Source organism: Vidua chalybeata, chromosome 1, assembly GCF_026979565.1.
Source record: "Vidua chalybeata isolate OUT-0048 chromosome 1, bVidCha1 merged haplotype, whole genome shotgun sequence".
Lineage (NCBI taxonomy): Eukaryota > Metazoa > Chordata > Aves > Passeriformes > Viduidae > Vidua > Vidua chalybeata.
The window spans coordinates 71079603-71106275 of NC_071530.1; the positions used below are offsets into that span (position 1 = coordinate 71079603).

Sequence of the window (26673 nt, forward strand, 5' to 3'; positions counted from 1 at the left end):
TCACAGAGTCCCCAGGTCGACAGATCTCAGCTCCCTTCTGCCACTTGCCAGGGAGAGGTGGCAGGGAATGGGGGCAGGCAGGGAGCCCATCTCCCTGCAGGGGAGAGGAGAAAGCCCTGTTGCTGCTTCTGCAACAGGGGCAGCGCGCCTGGCTTCACACATGTGCCCGTCCTCATTGGCCTCCACCCAGAGCACCGCCACCACCACCACCACCACCACCGACATGTGCGCCATGAGGGTGCTTCCAGCTGTAAAATTTCCCAGGAGACACCAGGGGCAACAACAGTCTCCCAGTTTGTCGTGACACCCAGGATTTTGGCAGCACGGCAGCAGCCCCACACCCTGCCAGGGGCTGTGTGCCGGTGTCCTGGCCCGCAGCAAGGACACCGTGTCCCTTCAGTTCAACACCTTCTCTGAGAAGTGTCCCATCTTCCCTTCCTCCTGCACGGGCTGGGAGGCTTGTCCACCACAGGATGGGCCCCACTCCTGGGCCAGGGCTCCACCAGGCCACCGTGGCCCCCCGCTCCCTGGGGCCGGGCGGGCGCCCTGCAGCTCCGCACACTTCTCCTTGTAGTGCTGGGCATTGCCGGCGAAAGTCTCGCAGCGGCTGAGGTTCTCCTCCTGCACGGGGCTGCCCACGTTCTCCTCACTCAGCCCTGAGGAGGCCGTTGTCCCCTCCTGAGAGTTTTGGCTAAGGTAGACAACAATGATGTCGCCCTTGAAATTCATTACTTGTCCACTTGAAATAAAGGTGGAGTTACTGTTTCCAGTCACATTTCCTAAGGAAGGAGGGGAGGAGAAAAGAAGACACATGATTAATATTTTCCCCTCACAAGGTGGACGCTTAGTGCAGTGAACATAATCTGCTGTGGTGGCTTTGTTCTTGTTCCATTATTTTTTCCCCCGTGACATGAGAATGTTCTTATAATCAATGCCTTCCACTGAACCTTTTCATTATTTCCATTTTCGTCTTCTCAGGACAAAGTCTGTCATACACAAGGAGCCTGTCTGGAAGGGTTGGAAACATTTTCCCTCTGAGCTGTGATCTGGGAAGCTAGAAAGAAGGTGACGATCTCATGCTCCCTGTGCTGCCTGGTGCACAAAGCTGTGTCCAATCTGCCTCTGCCTATGATTTGTGAGGAAATGCTAATTATTTCTGATTATGAGATTTATTTTTTCCTAGAGTCACAGAAATCACACTGTTTACCAAAGAGGCAATAAACCCCTAATCAATCCTACTATTTGGGTTAGATAGCAGTCACACAGTGTCCAAAAAACATAGAGCTTATACAATTATGTTATATAGTCCAGATCCTCCATGTAGGTACACTCTGGCACTCACCTCTGGCACTCCCCTGCACGGATATAGCTGGATATAGACTGACGTCGTTGAAGAGACAGAGTCTATATTATAGCAACTTAATAGAGTTATGGTTTCAGTCTGTCTGCCTGAGGTTAGAGATTTTTCAGTACAAATGCAATCCTTCTGCTATTCAAGGACTGGGCTGCTGACCTAAGTGACAGCAGGACCAGGCTCTGGGAATTAATAAGCTTTCCTCAGAGCAGAAAGAAAATAACTGAGAACAAACTTCCAACATCAAACTAACAAGCTTGCTAAAGTTTGAAAATGAAACAAACGAAGAAACCAACAAAATTTTCCTAGCCTGTCAACAGCCTTAGTAAGACATATTTTTCCTGCTGTGCTTCACTTCATCATTACTTGCAGCCTGATCCAACTCCTTTTAGATATTTTGTGCTTTCTTCATGACATTCCTCAACACCTGAGACATTCCCATTTTCCTTGCAGATAAACATGGCCCAGCCCAGAGAAATGCTGTTTTTCCAGTGGCCCTAGGTGCTGTTTGCACACCAGCACTGGGCACTGGTCTCCAGCTGTGTGGAGTCAGGATCTGTGCCTGCTCAGAGCTGAGTCTGGGCAGCACTCGAGTGTCTCTCTAATAGGGCCCCCTTAAGCAATCTTATTTATTTCACCTAAACCACTGCATTTCTAGCTCTTTACTTTCTTCCCAAGTGCTGTTGATTAACATGAGATGTCCATAAGGGTTTTCTTTGCAGGAGTTTTCCCCTGCTGGTTCTTTCCCCTGTGTTTGATTCAGTGTGGCTGTTTGCCATGAACAAAACTCTTGGGCATAACGGCAGTACAAAAATAACTGTTTGTCTCTAAACAGACTGCCTGTCACTTGCAAAAGGTGCTGTGAATAAAGTTACCAGTGCTCAGCACGAGATCAAAAATTTAGAAATATATGTGACAGTGGGGAGAGAAAAAAAAGGCAGATTAACACATTTGTAATGCTTAGCTGAATGTGGCTGGCAAACCTTCTGTGCTTTCTGAAGACACCATGCTGAGGCAAAAGGATATTTAAGGCCTGAAAACGCAGAAAATGGACACAAGAGCTTCCTACACTGTGCAAGAAAAGTGCTTCCACCTGAAAAGCCTAAGAGACACATTCAGAATGAAGGCATTGTTCTACGCAGTGTTTCAGCCTTTTGATCTCTTCAGACTATCTGATATTAATAACAAAGACAGATTAATTTTTGTGGCAATTGTTCACCAAGAGCTGGAAAAACGCAGGCAAATAATTTTCACTGAGACATTTAATGGCCTCTAGGTGGTGAGAACTGTTTGTCACTGCCAAACCAGGCTGGTTTGGGATCTGGAAGTGAAAGGCTTTGCAAAACCAGTCCCAGTTATGAGTCAGCTAAGTTTTCCTGCACTCATGTGTTACGCTGTAGCCCTGCACAGGATTTGAGGTGGGCCTGAACTGATCCTTCATGTTCTGACTGCCTCCAGGCTTGTGGGGTTTGAAGAACTGCTTGAAGGCTTACCTCCATCTCCAGTGGTGAGCCCTGGAAGGGGCACCTGTCCAGAGGTTCACTTTGGTCCTCTAGGATTGTTTCACAGGAGGGACAGAGTTTACCAGTTCTGTTGTCATTTTGAGTGTTAGTGAACCAAGACCAAAACTTCATGGAATTTCCCATTGTCTTTTTTTTCCCATTTTTCACCCACCCTTTTTTGTACCATTCTGTTTTAGCATAACTGTGTGCAAAGCCTAGTAGCTTCAGTTGCTTTGAGAAGATTTACAGAAAGTTATTTTACATGCACATTTATTCCATCTGGGCATTTCACAAGGCCTAGCAAAATGACAGATGCTGATGCACCCACATGTGCAGCCCTGGCGTGCCTGGGCTGCTTCAGTGAGGAACCTGTGGCTAAGCCCTGTCCCAGTCCTCATGCAAACAGGCGCTGCCAGGAGGGCATGTGCATTCTGTGGGCAGAAAAATTACTCTGCCAACAAGCCAGGTTACCCACAGATCGACTAACCCACACTCTGATACAGCCCACAGCTCTGCCAGTATCTTCCTGTAGTCATGCGTAAAAACTGGCAAATTAGAACACAGTATCTGTGCTCAGGTTTCACCAGATGGCACTATAGCATGTACATATCCAAAGGCACAGACACAACTAAAATCCCATATAAAGAATTGTGCTGCAGATCTAAGATGGCACTTGCTAGTACAGTGCTTATATCCAAGCTCTCCCATATGCTCTATTGTTCCTTAATATTTTCTCTTTCTCTTTGTGTCATATTTAGAAAGAAAAGCAGTACCAAATATAACTTGGCTTTCAGTTGTACCTCAAGAGTCCAACAATAACAAAAAAGATAATCTGTGTTCTCTGTACTCCTGCTGCATTTTTTATAGACCAGACAGTGAAACTGCATCAGGATTTCAGGAAACTGAAGCACCAGAAAGTTTCTGCTCTTCAGAAGAATGCTACACACTTTCAGATTCCCATATGGAATGCATGTTGAGAGAGGAAGGGCCTTCAAGTGTGTTGTTTTGGGGCTTTGGCAGACTGACAAGAATGTCTCTGTAAGAAATTTTAAGGCATGACATGGTTTTAAAGAAGGGCAACAGCTTACAACTGCTGTGGGTATTACAGTAATACTTAGATGTCCCACTCAACACTAAGGTCTCATTATGCTTGGCAGTGCACTGATATAAATAAAAATAAACCATCCAACTTTATAAGATTATAATCTAAAATGACTAATAACATATGACAGGCAGATTGCAGACTTTCATACTGAAGAAAAGTCTGGGGAAGGAAGGTTTCGTCCAGAGAAGGCATGTAACTTCCCTTCTGCTGGTTTTGCTTCAGTGCTTTTTTTCTGTTTTCATTTGACAATTTTGCTATATTTACTCAATTAATAAATTGGTAGACAGTAAACTAATCAGTGTTTCAGAGCTGTTTAGGCAACAAAGCATATGTGTATGGAGAAACAGTGTCTGTATGAAACCATTTTATGTGAACATTTATATGCTAGCAATTAAAAACAAAGACCTATAAGCAGAAAATTGTAGATAATCTCTTAGACCTAGTAATGGCCACCAGCTTGCAGCTCCAGCTGGAGCTTCACTGACCACTGTATAAATCTAATGGCAAAAATATGTGCACACACTGGTGGACTTAAATCTAATGGCAAAAATATGTGTGCACACTGGTGAATTAAAAGTATCTGCCTGAGCATTATGCATCCTTCCTTAGCTCAACCTCTAGGTCCCAACTTTGTGTTCTGCTAACAGAACTGCCTGGCCTCTGCAGTGACAGCCAGAAGGTGGGTTCTGCATTGCTGGTTACACCAGGGTGGGACAATGGTCCCCTGCTGGGCTCATTCTTCTTGCAGAATTCAATACAAACCAAATGGCCTTACAGTTTCAGATTTTTTTTCAGACTAGCTTCAGGGCAATTAAGTGGAAAAGCATAATTTTCTTCTCCTAAATCAGATCCTCTGAATACTACTGAGCTAGCAAAGAGGACAATCCTATACAACTGTGTATGGGTGAAACGTAATGGGCTTACCAGATGCTGGAGGGAGGTCTGAAGTGCTGCTGTTTGTCCCTGAAGGACTTCTGTGTGTCCCTGAAGTGCTTCTGTTTGTGTTCTGGTACTTCACGTTGGTACTATCTGAAGGTGCATCTTCCATACCAAGATTGTTTGCTAGAGTACTCTGACCAGCAGAGAGAAAATTCAAACCACAGGTGCACTGGGCACAGGAACCAGTTTCTGGGGAGGTGGAGGTGCTGTCAGCTGCAGCACAACAGGGTTTGTAACACTTTTGGGGAGATTCTCTGTACAAAATGCCACACCTCACACAGATCTTCTCTGAGTCACAGTTTGTTGCAAAATGATCTGTGTCTTTGTGGCCTGTTTCCTTCAGGCAACTGTGGGCATGTTGGCAAGATTTCTGTAGAAGCTGGTCCGTGGCAATGTGTGCCCCATCTGCGTTGGAGGGAGGGTGAAAGCCTTGAGAGACTGATACATCCTCTGTGCTCCCAATACCTGAAAAGTACTGGTTCAAGCTATCATTCTCCCCTGCCTCCATTGGTTGCGAAAATGACGACACGGTTTTACTGGCAGTCTGCCTTAGTAAAGATAAATAATCAGTGTTATTGAGATCCTTATCCATGTACTCGTCTTCCGTGGGAACTGGTGGGAATTGGTAATCATCAGTCTCGGTTACCACGGAAAACTCTGCTGCCTCACAAGGCTCTGTGCTGGGGCTCTCATTCCTGCAAGGAGTGTGACCAGAGGTGCAGCATGACTTTCCAGGGACAGGAGAGCCTGAGGGGACCAGGAGACATGTGCCTTCAGTGGTCTGGGGGACAGGAGCATTTGTGATGTTCACAGTAACAAGTGCATCTCTGGGGGGTTCCTGAAACAAATTAAAAGTAAAAATGTCTTTAACAAATACATCAACATGAAGTTATTTTTCAGACAAAGAAGGAAAAGGCAAATTACGGTCCTTCCTCTGTGTGGAGTTGCTGAGGTTGAGCAGTGCTGCTATATTTGAGTTTTGATGTGCAATTCTACTCTGCTGTGAAACTGTGACTGGTGATGCTGGGCTCAGCAGGTGTTGAGAATGGAATCTGGTGGCCTGGGGAGTAGTAACATTCAATCTTGTGAGACAACTATTCCTATCTTTTTCTTTGAGGCCACTTGAGAAAAGTTAATAAACCTAGAAGAGTTGTTGGATTCTGCTGTTCCTTATGGACCATTAGTAAAACCCACAAAACTGCTTATTAGATTTTGGAAACACTCCCATGTGTCTGAAGGGCTACTGATCTGTGAAGGCCTTACTGGGGCTGAGTTTTTAATATCAGCAATGACTGAAGAAAGAATCTGGGTTGAGTCAGAAGTTCTGAGACAAGCTAGAAGAAAACACAAGCAAGGTTGTATTAACCTGACAGGTTAGGACAAAAAAATGCAAAGGCCCATGACATCCTGTTGTCACAGTACTTGACAAAGTGAAGCTACATTTTTGGTAGCAGCTCCAAAAAAAGGGTTGGGAAATACTTCAGGGGTTTTCTTCAGTTTGTACAAGTTGTGCTTTAAAGATGGTGTTTGGGAACTGATACCTTTAATTTCTAGCATCTGTTCAGATCTTCCAAGATAGAAAAGAGAGTCTAAGTGCTGCCAGCCACTAATTGCTGTTGATTCACTCCTCTATCCCAGAGGACCTGAGCAGCTGCCAAGACAAGCGGTTGCATGAAGACTTCTGAGACAAAAGAGGAACTGCCTGCTCAGAAAGGTGGGTTTTTTTGGTATGTTTGGTTTTTCTTTTAAGCAATGAAATCGGAATCTTTCAACAGCTAAGCACATCACAGCTCCTAGAAGGGGTGGTGGGACATCTGGGACACCTCAGTCCACATCCACAGTGCTAAGCAGGCTGTGCACATGAACTTGAACCAGTGCTACCATCTGTTTCAAGCATGGGGCTGGTGTTCTTCCAGAGCAAAAGCTCTTATTTATTTTATATCAGAATGCACAAGCAGGATTTCTTCCTCCCTAGAACTAAGGAGTCAAACAGTTTCTTTAGTTGACAGCTCTGTGTTTAATCCCTTGCATGCCTGGCATTTTTGGCATGACTCAAATCCAAGTTTCTTCCCTGTGAGTACTCTGGTATGTAACAAGGGGCAAACTCAGCTGAAGATTTTCCTGCACTTAAGATTGAGAAAAGCTCTCTCCTAGGCAGTCTCAGGTGTTCAGCGACCAGTGGGTTCATGATTAACTTTCTCATCATAAACATTAAATAATCACGAGACCTTTATCTCTATTAAAACTGGCTGAAACCAGAAAGCAAGTTCAGAAGCTATTTGTGAATGGTGATTTCACATGCCTCACATTTACAGAAAACCAGACTGAAAAAGCCAAAGTTGTGAGCAATTTCTGAGGAACTCAAAATTTATTTTCTAGCCAAAGATTACCATGGAGTCTGCTTCAGACGGGGTGTCAGGAATGCCATGAGGAAAACCCAAAACAAAGAGAAGTGCTACCATCTTTGATTTTACCTTTGTTCCTTTTATTTGGCTGCACACTTCATTAGCCCAGTTCTGTAGATCTGCTGTAGTGAAAACAAAAGAGTAGCTGTAACATATAGCAGGCACTTAAGTTAACCACAGACCTAAACACCCACAGTCATTCACAACCCGCAATATCATATTAAATAAAACCAGCAAGCCTGTTTTTACTGCCTGCTCAAGTGTCCCAGCATCGGTCTAGCTGAGGATTCATTGTAACTGGAACAGGGATATATTTCTGTGGAACAAATGTTTCCAAACTCCCAAAATAGACCACGGTTAAACTGTGTTCCACATCAAATGGGGTTTCTTTCCTGGTCATATGTCACACCAAGCTATGACTAGCCCAACAACGACCTGCTTACAGCAGAAATGATCTATTTCAAGAGAAGTCACATGGATGGCCCAAAGGCCCTTCCCAGACAGGAGTGAGAAGCCTGGAGAGAAAAGGGTAAGCCACTGAAACCACAGGATGGCAGGCTCAAATATACCATACTCTACTTAATCAGGGTATGCTTAATGGGGAAAATTAATTCCAATTCCTTTGGAGTATCTCCCAAGGACAAGCTTTAAGTCCAACATGCTTTAGGGCAACAACTGACACAATGAGCAATTCTTGGTTTGTGTTTGTAAATTCATGAGACTTTGCAGGGCTCAAGTCCTATGTACATTTGAAGTTTATGATGGTTTTGCATGGCTGAAGATAGATGAGCTGTGCAGCCACTGCCAGTTCCCAGCAATGACTCTGTTGCTCTGATGTTGATTTACCACCAGTACCCACAACAAGCAGGAAGGGCTTCTTTCTGAGCCTGCAGTTCTCCCAGGTCAGGTGAGCAGGATTCCCCATGCAAAGGCAATGAGGGACTGTCACTGCAGAGCAGCAGGGCAATAAAAAAGTCAAAGAAATGGCATTCCCCCCGTAACCTGCTCTGCATCGCAAGTATTTGGTTTGCGAGCAGAGTCACCATTTCCTCCAGCCCATCCCAGAAATTCCAGATTTAGCACAACCCATGTTTAGTGTGGCAGAGGCAGCCTATTTCTAAAACACGGGCTGAAATATACTTTACAAGAAGTGAGTTCTGTCTTCCTTTCCCAAAACTTTTCATAAATTGCTAGCACTTGGAAAAGGAAATGATGGAAAAAGCTTTCCATGTTTAGGGGAAAAAGTTAAGAACCAACAGAATAATACCTATGTATGTCCTTCACTAAAGAAAACCAGGGCTTAACATAGAGTGGAGGAATATGAAGGTATTTCTACTCTGTTATTAATAAACTCAGTATCCCACTGTTAACCCAGTATGCTTTTGGCTAGAATTTTTCTATTTTTCTACTTTAACTATTCATACTATTGCCTTCTAGTATTTCTTCAATACCTCATCAGAACGTCAGTCTTCAGCTAACAACATCGTTTCCATCATATTCTCAAATACACATCAGGCCTTTGTCTTGAAATCCATATTTTAACCTGTCCAGATGCAGGTTTTTGGGTTGGAGGGAAAGTAAGGTGAAGAAGACAGAACTTCTGTCTGTCCCTGCTTCCCTTCAGCCAAGGGGTCAGCTGTGCCAGGTGCTGTAGAGCAGCCAGGCTGCTATGAAAACCCCCAGCACCAGCCCTCCTCCTTCCAACCACAGTCATGTCTGCCCTGAGGATGGTGACTCCATGGGTCAAGTGTAATACACTGTCAATTACTGCCTGCCTAGAGGAAAGGAATTCTTAGCCTGGCTTTGTACTAGATAAAGCATATGCAGATGGACAGACATAGGGATGGTATAGAACATCCAGTAATTCCTGAGCTTCTTAATCTGTTGGTTACCCATGAAATCAGAGCGCACAGAGAGCCACAGTTGTCACACCCATGAATACCATTAGCTATGATGTACCTGTCAGCTTTTTCCCCTTCTTCTTGTAGTATACAATGAAGACGACAATGCCAATTAGTGTCACAAAAAACAAGATGACAATCAACACGTACAAGATCCTGTTTGTTCCTGCAGGGTGTAAAAGAGATAGTGCCATCAACACACAGCCTGCACTCAGCAGTAGGACAATCCTTGCTCATTTTACCTGCTCTTCTACAGGAGAGGGTTGTTTTTCCTTCCTATTTGATGTTTAGTTTCTATAATAAGAATAGTAACTCTAGCACTCATGCAGTTCTGTGATAAGCAGCCACACTGATAGTACCTGGTACCAAGACATTTCCATAAAAACCGGAATCTTGGTGTTACAGTGCAATGTTGTCTGGTCAGGCTTCTCTCAATGTTCCCTTGCAAGCTGCCAGCAGGCCACTGGGCTGAGCTTGATCCCACTCAGGGGACAGAGGATACACATTTCATGGAGACTATAGATACAGGTGGAAAAATTTGTCCTTTATCTCAGGTTATGATGGATCGCTGCATGTCAGGCAAGCAACCTCCTTGGTACCATATGCACACTGAAGAAGGAAATGGACAGTGGGCAAGAAGGGATACCTGAGAGGGATCAGGCTGAGACTGTATCCATTGCTATAAAATAAGCAAGGAGAGGGGCTGCTAGTCTTTATACATGTAATGTGTGTGTTGAAAGCACATAAAAATGAACAAGCTGTAAATGTGATGGAGTCTTGGGTATAACATGGTTACAACAGCAGTGCTGCCATGCAGTTTTAGTGGGAGGTGTCCAACTCAGCTTAATAGTGGACATAGGCCCTAAAGTTACCATGCCTGAAACAATTTTTAAAGATGGGATTTTCCAAGAGCACTGTCTTGGTCTACAGCTGCTCTCCCTAGAGTCATTCACAATGAGAATGGATTTAAGCCAGCCCAAGTCTCTAATAATCACATCCTTCCTCCTCCCTGCTACTTTCTAATCGTCAACCCCTATGAGGACACAAACCATCTTCTGATGGCTCAGGCATCTTCCGTTCTTTACAAACTGCATCAGACTTGTCAGTCCCAGGCACACTTTCTTCCATTCCTAGAGCTGTACAGCTAAAAAAGAAAGACAAAGAGGCTAGGTTCTCTCAAGGAAGCTTGTTGTGCCTCCTACACTTATGCAGAGCAGTACTTTCTGTTGTAAAATATGACATTTCTCCACCCCACAGAACCTCAGATACTTAATTTTTGGCTTAGCAGTTCTGTTGTTACTGCTCTCTCTTGTTCTCCTCCAAGGAGAATTCAAGCTTCGGCCTGACAATGCCTTCATCACTGCACAGCCAATGCTGATGTTCCGAGTGCTCTACAGGCAGTCTGGAACACCTCACTGAGAAATGCTTTTGCCCAAGCTTCTCCCTGCCTTCTGGCTGGTGTGGTCTATTTGCAATGCCCAAGGACTTACTTGGTCCAGGATTTACACTCGTCGGTGGATGAAGAGACCTTTGAGAAGTAGCCTCTGGGACATGGTATGCACATTGTGTCCCTGTCTTGTTGCACTGTGTGTAGGAAGGAAAAATGTCATAGATGAGTTTCTGTGGGTTCCTTCCAAGTGGGAGGAGGTGACTATGCTCCCCATCCTCCCGCTCCACTCTCCTTCCACAATCCCCCTGAAAGCTTTCATAAAGAGTGGGGTCTTAAGTTATATTAGGGCAGCAATGACAGCCCCATGTAAGCCCCAGAAAGTCTCACCTGGGCACTTCTCTACATGACCAAAATGAGAAATGACCAGGAGCCATTTGTGTGATTTACTGAAAAATAACACACAGCTGCTACATCCTTCCCCTTCTATTTATTCCCTCATGGTGATGCTGTGCCAGAGACAATGATGCTGACTGGTATTGTCACTTCTATGAAGCCACAGTAAACGAAATGCTGCATCAGAATTTGTTAGGCTGGAGAAAAAACAGCAACTGTCCTCCAGACACGTGAAGTATTTCTACCCCCCACTACTCTATTATTGCTGCTTTTTTGGGGCTCCTTATGCTTGGTGCAGCTGTTCCCAGTGTTCACTCTGAACTTAACTGTCTGTTTTCCACCCACAAAACACCTGCATCTGGTTTTAATTAGACTTAAATTAAATGTCTGTAATAAACCTTTGCATTACTAGCCATCCAAAACAAAATACACGAGCCACCTGAAAAGTGTTAATCACTTTTTACTTGTTTGTAACATTAAAAAGTGGCAAAGCAAAGTCATTGCGCAAAACCAGATTGCAAATCTGACCTCAGGAACAACCCCCAAAAGAGTGCTTCTCTGAATACAGGAGCAACGCATGACCTAGTGACTCACAGTCAGACACCTCAGCAAACATTAGAAATCTACTGGACACCTTGCAACTACTGCCATGTCCACGTGATACCTTGCAGAAGTCACTTGATCCAAGATACTATTTAAACTAAGGAGGCAGAAGCCTTCAAAATGTGAATAGTCCAGGAGGATTACATGCAGTAGCAATGACAACTCAGACATGCATCTTCTGTTGACAGTCATCTGAGAGTTTAAAGGACTGCCTCTAATGTCACAACCCACACAATGCTAGCCTCATCCAGTAGGCCTGAGCTGGACATTTCACTTCGTACATCCCCTTTCTGTATCTTACCAGGAGGCTTGACTCCGAGTCCAGGAGCACACATGGTATTTCGCTGACAGCAGTCGCAGTCCTCGTTCCAGTGGTAGCCCATCGTACAAGCACACTGCCGCTGGAACGTGCTGTTCCCTGGGTTCACTTCTCTCAAGGCCTTCCCTAAAAGAGAGAGCAGATGAGAGTAAAAATCTCTCTGATAACAAGCCTCAAGTTTCTGAACCTCCCATTCTACCTGCTTGCTCTGCTTGAATGGCAGAGGCAAAACCATTCATGTTAGAGGAAATGGTGTCTTTTCAGGAAGCACAGGAGACCCTTGATCAGCACGGGGCTCCTTACCCACTGCACTCCTTAACAATACATTTCCTTGTGGCTATTGTAGAAAATAAACACAGCATTTGCAAGGGTGAGACAAACACATTAGGGGAAGTGAAGGCGGTGTGCTGGGCAAAAGGACAACTTCTAAAATCAGCTCACAGGGGTGAATGAATGGCCCCAGTGAAGATAATCATTATCAGCAGCACAGAGACTGCAGTCATGGTGCTCTGCACAGCACAGGATCTCTTCTGTCTGGGGATCTCCCTCTCTGCCAGGCTCTTCTGCAAGCTCAGCCTTCAGTGTTGGGCACCTGAACAAAACAGCTTCCCTAGATCCACTTTCCCATCTTCATGCTTCACTAATTTGGATTAAAAGGTTCTGCAGTATGAACAGCTCACCTTGATCACATATTTTATGTAGTAAGCATTTATCTTCTTCATTCCAGACATCCATATACTCGTTCGGGCCACACGGCTGGCACACGCTATCAGAAGTAGCAGTGCATCTAGCAGACAAATACTTCCCTGTGATTGAGAAAAGGACAAGTAGGTCATCTGGAAGCTGTAAAGCAGTTGTCTAAGGAGGTTAGAGAAAAATAAGAGATTGGGTGCTAACACTGCTGCGAACAATCATTTCTTCCTGCACCTTTTTAGTTTGTCAATCTGGTCCCCATTTCAGTGTGGCACTGAAACATCTGTGAACTGGACAACCTGGGAGCACAAGAATCGAGCTGCTTTCTGTCTCCCGCAATGGTTAAGTGCTATCCCAACAAAACAGCTGCTGTAGCCTTTGCTGAGGCCAGCAGGACCGCTCCTGCCCTAGGAAGACAGTTGAGATCAGGCACCTGCAAGGCATGTGCCAATCCGTCAGCAGTCAGGAGAGCTGGCTGTCTCACCAGCCACCCGCAGAGCAGCTGCTAAGGAGCCTCTCAGGCTCACAGCCCAGGCAGTGCTCACATACCTGGCTCACACTTCCTGCAGCACCGTCCAGAGTACTCATAGTGTTGCTCGCTCTCACACGGTGGAGTGATTTGTAGTGACAGCTGGAGAAGGGAAGGAAAGAGCGGACATGAGAACCAATACACCTGGAGAGCTCCAGACCTACCCAGTCCCAGTGCTGGCAGAGAGAAGGAAGATGTTCCATCTGTACAGCACTGTGGCTAGCCAAGCAATAAAACTTACCCAACATTTGTGACTTCAAAGGTGCTTTATAGACATGCTAAGGGGATGCACTTGATGATGTACACACAGGGATTTTTAATAGAGCCAGGTGACAAATAAATAACCCATCTTGCAATTTGTCATGAACTTTTGGCCTGCTACATAGCCTTTTCTTACAGTACTCTTTTATTTAAAATCTACGACTTTAAAACAATTGTAAAGACAAGAAAAGGCATAGAGATACCTCTGTAGTCTATTCCACAGAAATTACCTCATATCAAGACCTGGGAAACTGACAGTTTTAATGTAGAGCATTAAGCAAACAAGCAAAGTGAATGATTTATATTTCTGAAAAAGAAGTTCCCAACTTCCCACTGGGATACAAAATGCTCCTGGCTAGTCCCATAAAATCCTGGGCTTAAATTTTGCAGCTTTTTATGGCTCCCACTGTGTCCTGCAGAGGTGGTCTCACGGAACTGAGGCAGCCATCCAGAAAGGTGATGCAATTAAGCCAACAGCTTTTTCTGTCTCAAAAAAACCAAACCAAAACCAACACAAATCTACACAAAGCACCCCCTTTCCCCCCCACCCACCTGAACTGGGTACATGACAGGGCATCTGCAAAGTGGGCAGCAGAGTTGCCTCTGGCCCTCATGGGCCTTTGCATTCCCTCCCAGCTCTCAGCTGTCTGTACACACAATGGTCGCACCCAGAGCCCAGGCTTGAGGGCATGGCTTGTGCTGGGGATCCTGGCCAGCCAAGCATTGTGCCCAGCCCTTCTCTGACCCTGCTTTGGCAGCCCAGAGTCCTCGAGGCAAACTCAACACCTCACAGTTGTTGATCTTGAAATTAGATAAGGTGATTCAAAATCGAGCCCATAGCAAGGAATTCTTCACTCTTGGATACAGCCCTGAAAGCTGTATTTACTTGGACAAAGCTGCAATAAAGCTTCTTCTGCTGGTTAAAGGGAGCTTCTGACATCTAATAGCACATGACAACCCTATGCCTGCTGGTGCTGGTTCCCACTTAGCATTCTCCCCTTGTTTCCTCCAAGTCTTTACATCTTCTCTTTCCTCCTTTTCTAGTTTAAGCAATAGCAACCTCTTTAAAAAAAATAGTTTTCCCTAAGCACCTTGCCCTCTTCTAATGCTAGGAAGGGTCTTGTATGTTAAAGATGACCAAAAAACATTGAATTTTTTTTAAACACCACCTTTTGGCTTGGAGTTTGAGCCATGGGTTGGTGCATGACTTGTGTTTATCAAAACTGCGCTAGCTGTGTCTGGAACAGAAAAAGTAGCACAAGTCAGAGGTCTTGAGTTCTCGTATTTTTGCAGGGTATAAACAACTTACAGCCTTTTTTTTATCATCACAGCAATCCCGGGTCAAATTAAGAGTCTAGTCTTCTGTTGTCTCATTGTTTCCTTGTCTCTTTCTTTGCGTTCATTAGCAGTACCTTTCCTGCGATTAGATAATGCCTTTTTGGAACAAACACTGCATTCCCTGTTTACATAGCACCTCCAAGGAGGGGCACAGGGTAACAGCCAGCGCTGGTGAGGGAAGAGGCAATCTAGGAAAAGGAAAGTTGGGCCAGCCTGGCAGCTGAACAGTGAGCTGAACAGTAGCTCAGTGACCCCTATACTTCAGGCTAAAACACTGAGATGGCCAGCAAAGGGTGGAGGTGATGATGTGGAACCAAGCACAAAGAGTGTCTCGAGCAATTGATTCTCTATCCAGCCATCCAGAAAGGTAACAAGGTCTCCTGTGGTGAGACCAAAAGCAGGTCCAGCCACTCGCTTTGTGTTACAGAATATCCTCTTCTTCCTCGTTTGCCCCTGTTTAATAGTTCCTCTTTAGACAAAAAGACTAAAAAAAATTACTGAAGTGTCAAACAAGGGCAAAGTCATCCTTTTTGCGGAAGGATATGCAAATCTGCTAAGGAGCATTCAGCTAAAGGGTCTGGAGTAATTTCTGAGAATCACAACTCAGCCTGAGGAGAAGCAGCAGGGCCCTGGAACCAAGGTGAAGGGAGCAGGCTAATTGCTGAGCCACCTTTTGAACATCATTTTATACCACCAGGCTTTACGACACAATGAGGGCTGTTGTTATGGAATAGGTCACAGCTGCATTAACCTGTGCTCTGCGTCAATAAGCAGCCTCTTCTGTGTCTGTGTCCTTCCCCTTTTCACACAAACCAAGGCATTCATAAAGCTGCAATACTCCCTCTTTTGATTTGTGCCCAATGGTGCAAAGATAAGGCTCTCATGGGGCTAACCCCCAGGTGAAGGTGAGGGATTCTAGCCTGGTATGGGACTGGTTGGACCTGCCGAGCATGAAAGCTGGGGCAAGAGTGGACAGGAAGGGAAACCAAAGCAACCTGGAATTTTCTTATGGTGGAAGCCAAACTCAAGACTTTTTGCTAACACAGTTCTGTTGATGTCAGGCTATCCCATGTTAATCCCTCTGACAGGCAGATGTGTCTGTCTCAAACTGTACACTGACTTCCTTCGGAAGATGAGAAGTACTTGTGTTGCTGGCAGCACGACGACCTGATGCTTCACCATCACCAGCACATTCCTGCCAATGTGTCCTTCTGAGACAGGGAAGTGCAATTCATTTGCAGAGGAGGAACTTGTACCAGGAGGCCATCTGGCTTTACAGAGGTGACAGGAAACCAAACCAAGTCTCCCAAGGCTCAAGTCTGCTCCGTAACCCCTGGAACATCCTTCCTCTCTTTGGATGCTGGCCTGTGGGTCAGAGTGATTTGGACACCACCAAGCTCTTATCTAGAGAGAGAAAGTGCCAACTTCCTCTGAAGTGCTTAAATGAAAAAAAACCCAGCCTGGTCATTCCTTTAACGGTCTTGCTATTGATGAAGCGGCTGATTAAATCCCACCACCATGTGTAAATAAGTGCTTCAGAGAACTCTAGGTATCCTGTGTAAGTTTAATTTGTCACTTCAAAAGTGTGCAATGCACCCAGATTTGCACCAGTTCCTAAAAAAACAGGCAGCTTTCCCATTTGATCAATATTACTTCAGAACAAGTATATCCGACAGGGGAAGAAGACAAACCTCCTCTAGGCTTGGTAGATCCAGTTTGGTAAAGCACACCAACACCTGCTTACCTTGAAGCACATGATTACCACAATGGACTTCTTTGGAAAAACAGGCATGCTTACATCAAGGTTTGCAGAAAGATTGTGTTTTAGTGTTGAGCTGCAGGCAGACTTTTCAGCTTTGGGTTTGGGTTTTTTTCTTGCTTATTTGTTGAAAAGGACACTAAGCAAGAGTGCGCTTGTGCTTTTAGGGTTGGAGAACATCAACACAAAGCAACACTGTGTTACTCACACCTTGAAAAAACACACACACAGGTGCTTCTGAAGGGGAGAACCGGCAGCATTCAGACTCCTGTCTTCAGGCTTAAAGAAATATTTATTCTTTGTGCCCTTGAGCAATCAGAGGGCAGCAGAAGCTGTGTGTCATGGATGCTAAAATTACTCTTCTCGCTCTTCACATTTCAGAAAAGATAGAGTTGCATGGGCCTCTTTCCTTTAAAAGAAAAAATCTGGAAGAACAAGGTCGGGGGTTTCCACAATCTTTTTCCCATGACACTTTTGAACAAGAACCTGAGGCCTCAATGAGGATTGCTCATTAGCGATAATCTCAGTTTTGCAAAAATTGAGATGTAAAAAGACACGTCAAGGGACAGCTGTCTTTTAAGATGACACCTTCTTGACCAGTGTAGTTGTTTCTGGAGAGTATTCAAGTCATCTGTCATCGTTTCACTGAGCAAAGCACTTTTTTTTCTCCATTTATTATGACAGCATCAAAGTACCTATGGGAAAGACAACTATGGTCTGTCCTGCCTTGCACACACCACTTCTTCTTTATACTTTGGAGCCCAGGTTTATTCAAACCACTTGCTTTTGAGATCTTTAGACTTGCTTGCTACAAAACTGAAAAAAATATGTGGATTTGGGGCTCCTTTGTCAACAGGAGTGACTTTGAGCAATGTTTCCTGAACTGAAGTAGCCCCTGCAAGCACAGTTAAGAGGGCCTCTGCAGTCATCTGCTGCTGCTTCTTCAAATATGAGCCACTGCCTCTCCCCACACAGGTACCAACTGTGCCCACAGCCTTCCAGCCTCCTACCTGATTTGGGTCAGCAGTACAGATAACCAGACCCCAGATTTCTTCAGCCCATTGCCAGTTTCAGAGGCTTGCCTAAAAATTATTTAAGACTAAAAATAGAATCTGGTTCTTGATGAGCACTGCTGTGGCTGGTGCTCCCAGGCACTCTATTGAGGCACTTAATAGTAACAACTCTGGAAAATTTTACAGTTGTGGGTGTACAAGGGGAAAGAGGAGCCCTGTGTTAAGGACTTAATCATAATCACATTGCATCCAACAGTTCCTTCATGGATAGTCTTCACTGTTGATAAAAATTAAATCAAAGTGGCACCCAAGTCACAGCTTTGCAATTGCAGTTATTTGCTTGCAGGTCTGTAATTCATCACAAAAATCTTAGATTGTGAATGAAATGCTTTTGGTGATGTCAATTTTCCAGTGACCAGTAAACCACATCACAGCACTACTACCACGTGGTAAAATAGAGCCGGGAAATGGCAACAGCTTTAACTAAATATTATTTCACTTTTAAAAATAGGTCCTTAAAACCCTGTTAGAGCCTGAATGCCTGAAGAGGCCAGAAAGAGCGTAAGGGATAAAATCAATAATGAAGAGGTGAAGAGAAAACTGTAACGTGCAGCCAGGACTTGGGCAAATGGTGGCAGAAGTTCTGTCCTGCCTATTCCCCTTATCCCTCTGTTCCAATGTGCAGCCAAAAGCAAACACCTGAGCAACTGGCGCTGCTCCACCAGTGGGAAGGAGCATTCCTCAATCTCAAACCCACCAGAGCTATTTCTGGCCAGCAGCTACGCAAAGGAGAAGTGCTGCACTGACGGCTCTCACAGCAGGGTGGGGGCAGGCAGACAGGAACCTCAGGTATATCAGATATATCAGACGGGAGACAATGGGGGTGAGAGACAGCAGGGCTGAAACAGGGACTGACTGAAGCTGTGAATCAGCCAGCCTGCTTCTATGGGCTGAAGACTTGCCATCACGTGCACAACATTTGTCATTCAGAGACAAAGTCATCTCCACACCACAGCCAGAGGGGTACACTTAACATTTTCACTGCCTGGGCAGTCTGTAGTACCTGCACATTGCCTGCACTTTGCTGCAAAACCTCGTGCTTTAACCTATGTGCACCCACAGCTGCAGCAATTCAAAGACTAACAGCTACTAGGCAGAATACTCTGAAGGCGAATCAGAGACTGAGAACCCAAAAGCTAACCAAACCAAAATATTTAACAAAAAGGCTTGACAGCAAGACCAACAGTCCATAACAAGCAGAAATAAAGGCTGCAGAATAATGACATTATCAAAGCTAATACCTAGGTGTGCTTGTGGTAAGGCCTGCAGAGGCAAATCTCTTCTAGATTAAACAGGTGCGAGAGCAGTGCTCCAAAGAAAAGTTTAGTAGCCTTACCAATCCAGTACAGTCTCAATGACTCATCATGAGTAACTCTACACCCATTCAAGCTTAATTAAAAAAAAAAACAAAACAACTCCAGTAAAGCCACACTGGCTTAGGGGGAGCATACTCCTCTTGCATTTTAGTTCAGCAAATCATTTTTCTATGCTTCACCAGCTGAAATTGAGTCTTAATGAAGAAATGACCATGACAGATTTCTTGGGCTGGATGTCAGATTAGGAGTCCAATGTGGACTTTCTATGCTTAAAATGTGTATATTTATGTACCCTTTCCTTCCAGCACGCCCTCAGAGTGGAACATAACGTGCTAATCTCTTACGATGTGAGGTGAGATCCCACAATCCTAGCTGAGCTGCTAAGCAGAAAGCTTGTAGAAGAGAGGAAGCTTGCTTTCACCACCCGATGCTCTGCTTTGGCCTCCTTCTCCTGGATTTTAGCATTGTCCATGGAACAACTACTGAATACTCTGCAGGCAGAAACATGAAGGGCAAGAGGTGGGGCTGCAGCCCTTGCTTGGGATGATGGCTGTCTGGGGGAGACGCATGGAACACCCACAGACCATTCTGCCTCGGTGTGAGTTAGAGGGAGGACTGCATGACTGTATCTGCACCTTCTCCGTTGTGAAGGAATTGCTGCCTTTATTAAAGGGCTCAGGACTGGGCTGAGAATTGATTAATTCATTCTTTAGGTGTCATCATGAGGAACCAGCTCTGCCGGTGGCTGCGGCCAGTAAAGTCTATGGAAATATTCTTCCCTGATTTAAAGAGGCTCTGGCTGCATTCCATAAGCAGGCTGTTTTACAACATGTGGTATTGCAGGGGAGAGCTTTTCTTCCTGTGAGATCAGATTCAAGGAACCATCTCATCCTTGCTACCAAACAATGCAAAGTTACTGGAGCATATGTTGCTCCTAAGGCAAAACTCTTCGCTGTGGCAAAATAATGCACTCAAAATAGATTTTTTTTTGTGTGCTACATAAGCAATTTTAGGACTTCATATGAACCTAGTTGCACATTTTTCCCTATCTGTATTTCTGCATTCCAGATTAATGGGTTGCCTAACAAAACTTCACAGTATTTTTATTTCCATACAAGATTCTTTTCTTTTCCCTCCACTTTGACCACTGACTAAATATATTCTGCGTCCATCTGCAGTCACAAATGTTGTTCTTCGCCATTCTTGAACAGACCCTATATACTTTTTTTTCTTTTGGAGTAGCCACAAAGTGGTGAGGGTGAATGACCTCATTTTTTTTCCCCCTCCTTGGCTAATTGGATCTTGCAGGGTGGATTAAATTGGCCAGCTTAGTTCTTTTACCAAAACACAGCCTTTTCTGGTCTCTTTTATCTAGATTTTAAGAGGGGAGGCAGTCAGAGGGTTCTGCAAAGGCTGAGAAACAACCCTGGGTCTCAGCTCTCTGCCTGTCCACTGTGCTGCCATTCCCTTCCAGAGCCCCTGCTCCAGCCACTCCTTTGGGAATGCTGCAGGGAGGCAGCACCAACACATCTGGTCAAGTGGTGTGGGGAATATGCCTCTGCTGTGGGGATCTTGCTGAGGTCCTGGTCAGAAGAAGATCCAGAAAACAAGGGTGAGAGTTGGATGCTGCAGCCTACGCTGTGGCATCCAGCCAGGGCAACATATCCACTCCCTTCCTGGGCCTGCGTAGGCAGACCTCCCTGTGACTTTGGTGAGAAACAGATGGGGCACTATCCCAAGGTGATTAATGATTCTTTGGTTTCATTTGCAGCCATGACATCCTGGGCACTGCACAAACACCAAAGAAAGCCATGCCCAGAGAACTCACACCCTGAGAAGGCAAACAGAAGAGGTAACCACTGGAAGCCCTGCACAAAGCAGCTGAGGTGGCTACCACAGGTATGAGACACAAACCAGGATGTCCTGGAGTGCCAGGGTGATGTCAGCATTGCTCCTGCTGTGCAGTGCTGAGCCCTCCAGAAGGCACCCCATCACAAATATGATGGCCCACTGTGGTGACACACAGACAGGGACAAATCAGGAAAACTACTTTCCAGAGTGCCAAAGCATCTCACCAAGTCCTGCTTGCACAGGGCAGACACAACAGCAGGCTGCCCTGAGTGCCAGTGCAGCCGGATTCCCACCTGCAGCCCACCTTGTGACTTCCAGCCATTGCTGCTTGTGGAGTTTGTCTTCTACTACATGAACTTTGGACTATTTTCAAAGAAGAGCAAGTCATAAAAAAGGGCAAGTTCTTGCAGGCAGGCTATTGTGTTGCACAGACCAAGGCCTACTCAAGTCCAGAGTGCAACCTGGTTAAACATCACTTAATTTTTATCTTGCATTTATAACACACAAATATTTGCCTTTGCGTTTTCCATCAGCAGTAATGAGCCATTCTCAGAGCAGCTGCTTCTCCATGCAAGCAACGCCAACCAAGGCATCCTTAAAAACAGGGTGGTGTGGCTGCAGCAGAAGCCAGTGCTGCCTTGCAAGCTGAGTTTCCATGGAAAGGAAGGGGACAGTCTATGCAAGTCAGAGCTGCAGCTGATGACATGATGAACCAGCTACCTCTGTACACGTCCTGTGTAAGCTCAACCAGCTCCCGAAGCAACCGTCTCCCCCAGGTGTCCAGCAGCCTTTGCTGCAGAGCAGCCCCCTGCAGCATGGGGTGCAGGATGGAGGGAAATCTGAATTTTGTGGTAACGGCATGTGGTGGCAGGAACCCTCCTGGCTCTGGTCACCACAAAGACTTCTTGGAGACCTGGTCATACAGAGAGGAAGTGGGCAGGGAGAAGCAGGAGGACAGCCTTGCAGCAAGCATTGCCTTTTCCTTGCATCTGTGGATGTACCTACTACAGGAGAGCCTTTCACCACTTGAACTCCTCGGGACAGATGGAAAAACGTAGCAAAGTGACTCAAGTATGATTCCTCTAAATAGTGTTAAGGGTGTGTTAAATAATGTTAAGTGATGCTGGAGGGCATCACTTTGAGGTTTCCATGATTTTCTACGTCACAGTTACACATGCATCCCTTTTACCATCTGTACTGGTTCCTGCCCAGCTGTCAAGTTACATTCCACTTTTCTGAGCTTGACGGTTATAGACAGTAATGGGCAGTAGAAACAAAAAACGATGCTTAAGGATGCAGTTAATCTCTCTGCTTGACCTGTTTATTTCGGTTTTTCCTTCCTTCTGGCACAGTATGAAGAAAGCCCTGTGACCTAGATGACATCGGTCAGTACCCTCGAGATGTCTGATAAGCTTTGAATTCTACCAATTTGTGAAATGTGGCAAAGATTTGTTTTGGTCCTGTTGGTGGGAAAGAAGAAATTACATCAGGCAGATGATGCTTAACATGAAAAGAGAAGTGGGACAGATCTCTTAAATTGTGGGTTGATGTAGTTTTGCATACATTATATTCTGTTGATATGAGGATTCTGTAAGATTTTTCACATGTTCTGGGGAAACTGCAAAACAATGGAAGGCTTGCCAGTGTTCCTCAAGGGAACTACTGCTGCCAGGGAATTATGACAAAGGAACTAACTGAATTACAGTAGCTTTGAAGCCCATGCTGTTAATGGTAGAATATATCCAGGAGTTTAGGTTAGATATTGTAGAAGTTTTGCTCTACTGAATGTTTCCTTTGGCCCTGATCAGAGCAGGAATAATGGACCAGGAGGGCCCACGGTGTAACACAGTATACTCACGCTCTTTTTCCCCCCTCTCTCATCATAGGGACTGTGCATTTTAGGAAGGTAGAGAAAAACTATATTTTGGCCAAAACTTTTCTACATTGCAAAGAATTCCAAATGCTTGCAATGAGCAAACTTTATCTATGAAGTAGATGTTACAGAGTAGTGGAAGGACCCATTCCATGCCACACAAGGGGAGATGAATCTGCAGTGCATCTGATTTATTGCACATTTGCAAATGCACATTCTCAGAGACTTTGACTCCCATCTGATAGTAGCATTGATACTCTTTACTGGTGTTAAGCAAGGAAAGGGATGTGACTATTCTGTGCAAAGAAGCTGAGCAAGATCATGCCCCAGAGAGCAAAATACCTCTGACAGGTGCCCAAAACAAATCACTTGGAAAGATCATCTTGTGGCTGAAGCACAGGATAAGTAGGGCTGAGCTCTGTTCCCAGAAGTTCTGTTCCATGCTTGGTGTGTGACCTAGAGCAAGTCACGAATTCTCTGTTCCCATTTCCTCTTTGGTGAAAATGATGACAATGATCATGTCTATTCTCAGCAGAATTATGAGTGAGTATGCAATAACTTACATTTCCAAATGCTTCTCATTCTTTGCAGGAAATACATTGCAAATATCACAGTTTGAGCACTATTCCACCCTATTAACCAGTCTAAACTAACACAAATTAAACAGAAAAACCTCAACCCTCCCACAGGTATTCTCACATTTGTTCCATCAGAAAGCAACACTCTTCTAAGAAACCACTGCTCAAATCAGTCAGATAAAGGAGAAATTGAAAGGCTGTTCCAGAGCAGCACATCTCTAAGCTTGCCTTTCATATTCTTGTAGGTTCTGATCACTCTTGAAGGCAGAATATTAAATTAATGGGCTGTTTGACAAATTGTTTTATCCTTATCTTTATGCTACAGCTTTCCTGGAGCTTCCTACAGTTTTTTGCTGCTACTTGTCCAAAGCAACGGCAATGCAAAGTTGCACCCTGTGCAAACACAGACTCAAAATTAAGCATGTGTTGGAGGCAGTGGAAAGACTTTACACATCAGCCCAAAATAAATACAAGTTCCTTGTTCTGTGTCCTGTGAAAGGCTATGAATCAAGAGGTGAGAAATGATGAGGAGCTCTGGCTCCTGCATCACGGTACCTGAAACATGCTGGGAGCTATACCATGGAAATCTGAATTTCCAAGGTTTGGTCAAAAGCTGAGCCAGTTCCAGGCAATGAGGATATTCCAAAGGGAAAAACTGCACTAAACCCAAATGGCTCCAGAAGGAAGCAGGCATTTAATGGTTACTGACCTGAAGTAAAGGTACGAAGAGCGCTGAGGTCTGCTCTTCCTGCTGCATTGATCAGTCTCGAGCACCAGGGCAGGAAAAAAGAGAGACACAGAGGATACAGAGGGACAGGGAAAACCCTCTGAAAGCTGTGATGTAAAAGTCACTTTTGAAATTTGCAGGCTCATTCACATACATATGGAGGACACCTGGGAAGCAGTGATTTGAGAGAAGCCTGAGAGTGAGGGTGGACGAAATGAAACGTATGTTTTAGAGGGAAAAAAAAAGGCCTGTGTGGTTTTAGGCAACATATTTAGGACCAGGGATCCAAAGGAAAGGCTCTCAGGACTGTGTGGCCAGACATTAAATTGTAAGCTGTAGACAGCAGAGGGTTTTCTGTTTTGGTTTTGGTTTTTATCTTTTTTTTTCTTGAAGCTGCACCTTGCTTTCAGGGAACCCAGCCATGGCCCAGTTACAGCCCCATGTTGAGGGAAGCACTTTAAGTTACATAACTTATCGAGAATAATGACACATAGAAAAATACCAGAAGTTCAGACAAAAGAAATACAAATGGTAGTGAGGCTGCCAAACATTGATTAATGGAGGAAATAAAGTGTAAATAAAGGGTAGCATGGTATTTGTAAATCCTACCAGTCTTGAAGGGTCTAAACCAAAAGGGAGAAGGATAATTTTTAAGCCGTATAAGTAGAAAGAGCAAAGCAAGCTTCTGCCGCTGTAAACTGCTGGAGGAAACGCGATGAACGCCATTGACAAGGATGAGCAAAAGCTGGCTTTAGAAATTTATCTTTCCGACAGCAGGGGAAGACCAGCCATGATCCCAAGTGTACCACGCTGACCAGCAGCCACCTGGCATCGCACAGAGCTGCGACGAGAGCACGCTGTGTTTGCAAACAACCGCAGAGCCAAACCTCGCTCAGATCTTCCCCCGTCAGAGGAAAGGGCTGCCCTTTGGGGCAGCTGACCTGGCATCGGGCTTGGGTTCCTGGCTCTGCCATGAGCAGCTCAGCAAGCTCCGAGCGAGTTACGCGGCCGCTCTGAGCCTCAGCCTCTCCCACTCGTGGACCTGGGGTCACAAGGCCGTCCCACGTCCCGGGGCCGCTCGGGGCTGCCAACATTCCGGATGGCCAGAGCGTGAGGAGACTCATCCTGGTGGGGAAGCTGGAAAGCTGAACCTGGGCTGCGAAAACCCGGCGTCCCATGCCTGAGGGACAAGTGTGCCCGCGCTCTCTCGAATAAATCTGTTCGGTAGGGTGGAGTCTGCCTTATTTTTACTCTACATGCAAATTATATCCCTCAACAACCTCACTGCAAATATTTTCTGGTTTCTCACACCCTGTCCTGGGCAGAAGCAGGCTGTCTTCCCTGCAGATCCCCTGGCTTCCTTTGCAACTTTGGGTTTGGACTACTTTGACTTTACAGAAGCGAGAGAAGCTTATGAGTTGCTGGGATAAAAACAAAACCAAAACCCAAACAAGCAGAGAGGGGGCAAGGCAGGCGAAGCTGTTCTGCCCAGCCCCGCGGGATGCCGCGGGCTCCGACCTCGCCGATCGCCCCGAGCAGCGGGACGAGCAAACCAACGCTGCGGGCGGGATGCGACACCCACCCTCCCCCTCCGCCGGCTCCCAGCCTTACCTGTTTGCCAGCGGCAGCGAGGCACAGGAGAAGGAGCCAGCAGCCTGACGGGACGGGCATGTCTGGCTGTGCGTCTCTGCCTCCTCCCGTGGCTCCTTTTCCTGCCACCGAAGGGAAACTAGATCCTTCCAGCCAAGCCCCCGCGCCCCGGCAGCGCAGCGAGGCACATTTGAGCTGACTACTTCTCTTTCTTCCTTTCCTTCCTCTCAGCTACACGAGGGGAGAAGAGAGAAGAAGAAAAAAAAAAAAAAAAAAAAAAGGCGCCTGGCTGTAGTTCCCACAGCATTTCCTCAGCCTTGACATGCAGGGTTTTTTTTTTTTTTTTTTTTTCCTCGCTTCTTGTCCCTCCCTTTCCTTTCTCCACCCCCTTTTACAAGAAGTTTAGTCACCATGCCCACGTCCCTCCTCCGGCCGGTGGGGATTGCATTCCCGGTCAGTCCTTCTCGGCAGGGCCGTGCATCCACCTGCCCCCGCCTCTGCGCCCTCCCGTTCCAGCCCCCAGCACCTTTCCTCGCTGTCAGTCTCCCCTGGAATTGCTGCCTTCTCCTCACGCCCCCAGGTATCGCCTGTCATTGTCAGAGGACATCTTGGGCCTCAAGCAGCCTCCCACTCGCCCCCCATGCGTCCTGGCTCTACCCCCAGCCCTGAGGAAAGCTCCTGTCCCATCCCTTCCCGTGCCCTATCCCCTCTCGGTGCCCGTGCAACATGTGGGTGCCAGCCTCGGCCTTCTGGCACAGCTCGAGGTCCTCCTCCCTTCCCCCTCCACGAACTTTAGCTGATGTCGGGAGCTGGCGGACGGGATTGCCGCCAAGAGGGGAAGAAAAGCGGAAGATGTGCTTTGGGAGCTCTCCCAAACCACTCCAGGCCCTGCGACCTGACTCGGAACGCTGCACGGTGGCCTCTTGACCCCCAAAAGAGCCTCCACCGCCAGCCCTGCGGCAGCCGCCCTGCCTGGAGGCGAGTGGCTGCAGCTGGTGGCATGCCCGGCAGGGCCCGCCGTGTCCCCTGGTCTCACAGAGGGTCGGGAATCCTCTGCGGTGCGGCAGGACAGGGCCCGGCTATTTCCACAGGCTGAGGACCCAGCGGAGCTGACCCTGTGGACACAAAACCTGCCCTGTGCTCACATAATGAGAAATAAGCTTGGGAGCATGTT

At 46.0% G+C, this 26673-nt stretch overlaps 1 protein-coding gene across 2 annotated transcripts; it reads right to left on the minus strand.

Annotated features, from left to right (window-relative positions):
- Positions 1 to 224: 224 nt before the first annotated feature.
- TNFRSF11A (TNF receptor superfamily member 11a) lies at positions 225 to 26673 on the minus strand. Of its 2 annotated transcripts, none has more exons than XM_053946860.1 (11): positions 26291 to 26673; positions 25521 to 25730; positions 13154 to 13235; positions 12592 to 12717; positions 11894 to 12037; positions 10697 to 10790; positions 10256 to 10350; positions 9265 to 9372; positions 7375 to 7424; positions 4886 to 5738; positions 225 to 779 (listed from the first exon to the last, which is right to left on the minus strand). In XM_053946860.1, exons 2-11 carry the CDS (start codon positions 25578 to 25580, stop codon positions 397 to 399), a joined length of 1995 nt encoding a protein of 664 aa, XP_053802835.1. In that variant the 5' UTR covers positions 25581 to 25730; positions 26291 to 26673; the 3' UTR covers positions 225 to 396. The 2 variants fall into 2 exon arrangements, with proteins under 2 accessions (XP_053802835.1, XP_053802825.1); XM_053946850.1 differs by having other exon boundaries at positions 7375 to 7427.

Coding starts and splice junctions, on each gene's coding strand:
- TNFRSF11A (XM_053946850.1), bottom strand. CDS start 25,580: ATGCCCGTCCCGTCAGGCTGCTGGCTCCTTCTCCTGTGCCTCGCTGCC. Junction 12,718..13,153: donor CTGCAGGAAGTGTGAGCCAG/GTATGTGAGCAC, acceptor TCTCAATCACAG/GGAAGTATTTGTCTGCTAGA. Junction 780..4,885: donor AGACCTCCCTCCAGCATCTG/GTAAGCCCATTA, acceptor CTCCTTCCTTAG/GAAATGTGACTGGAAACAGT.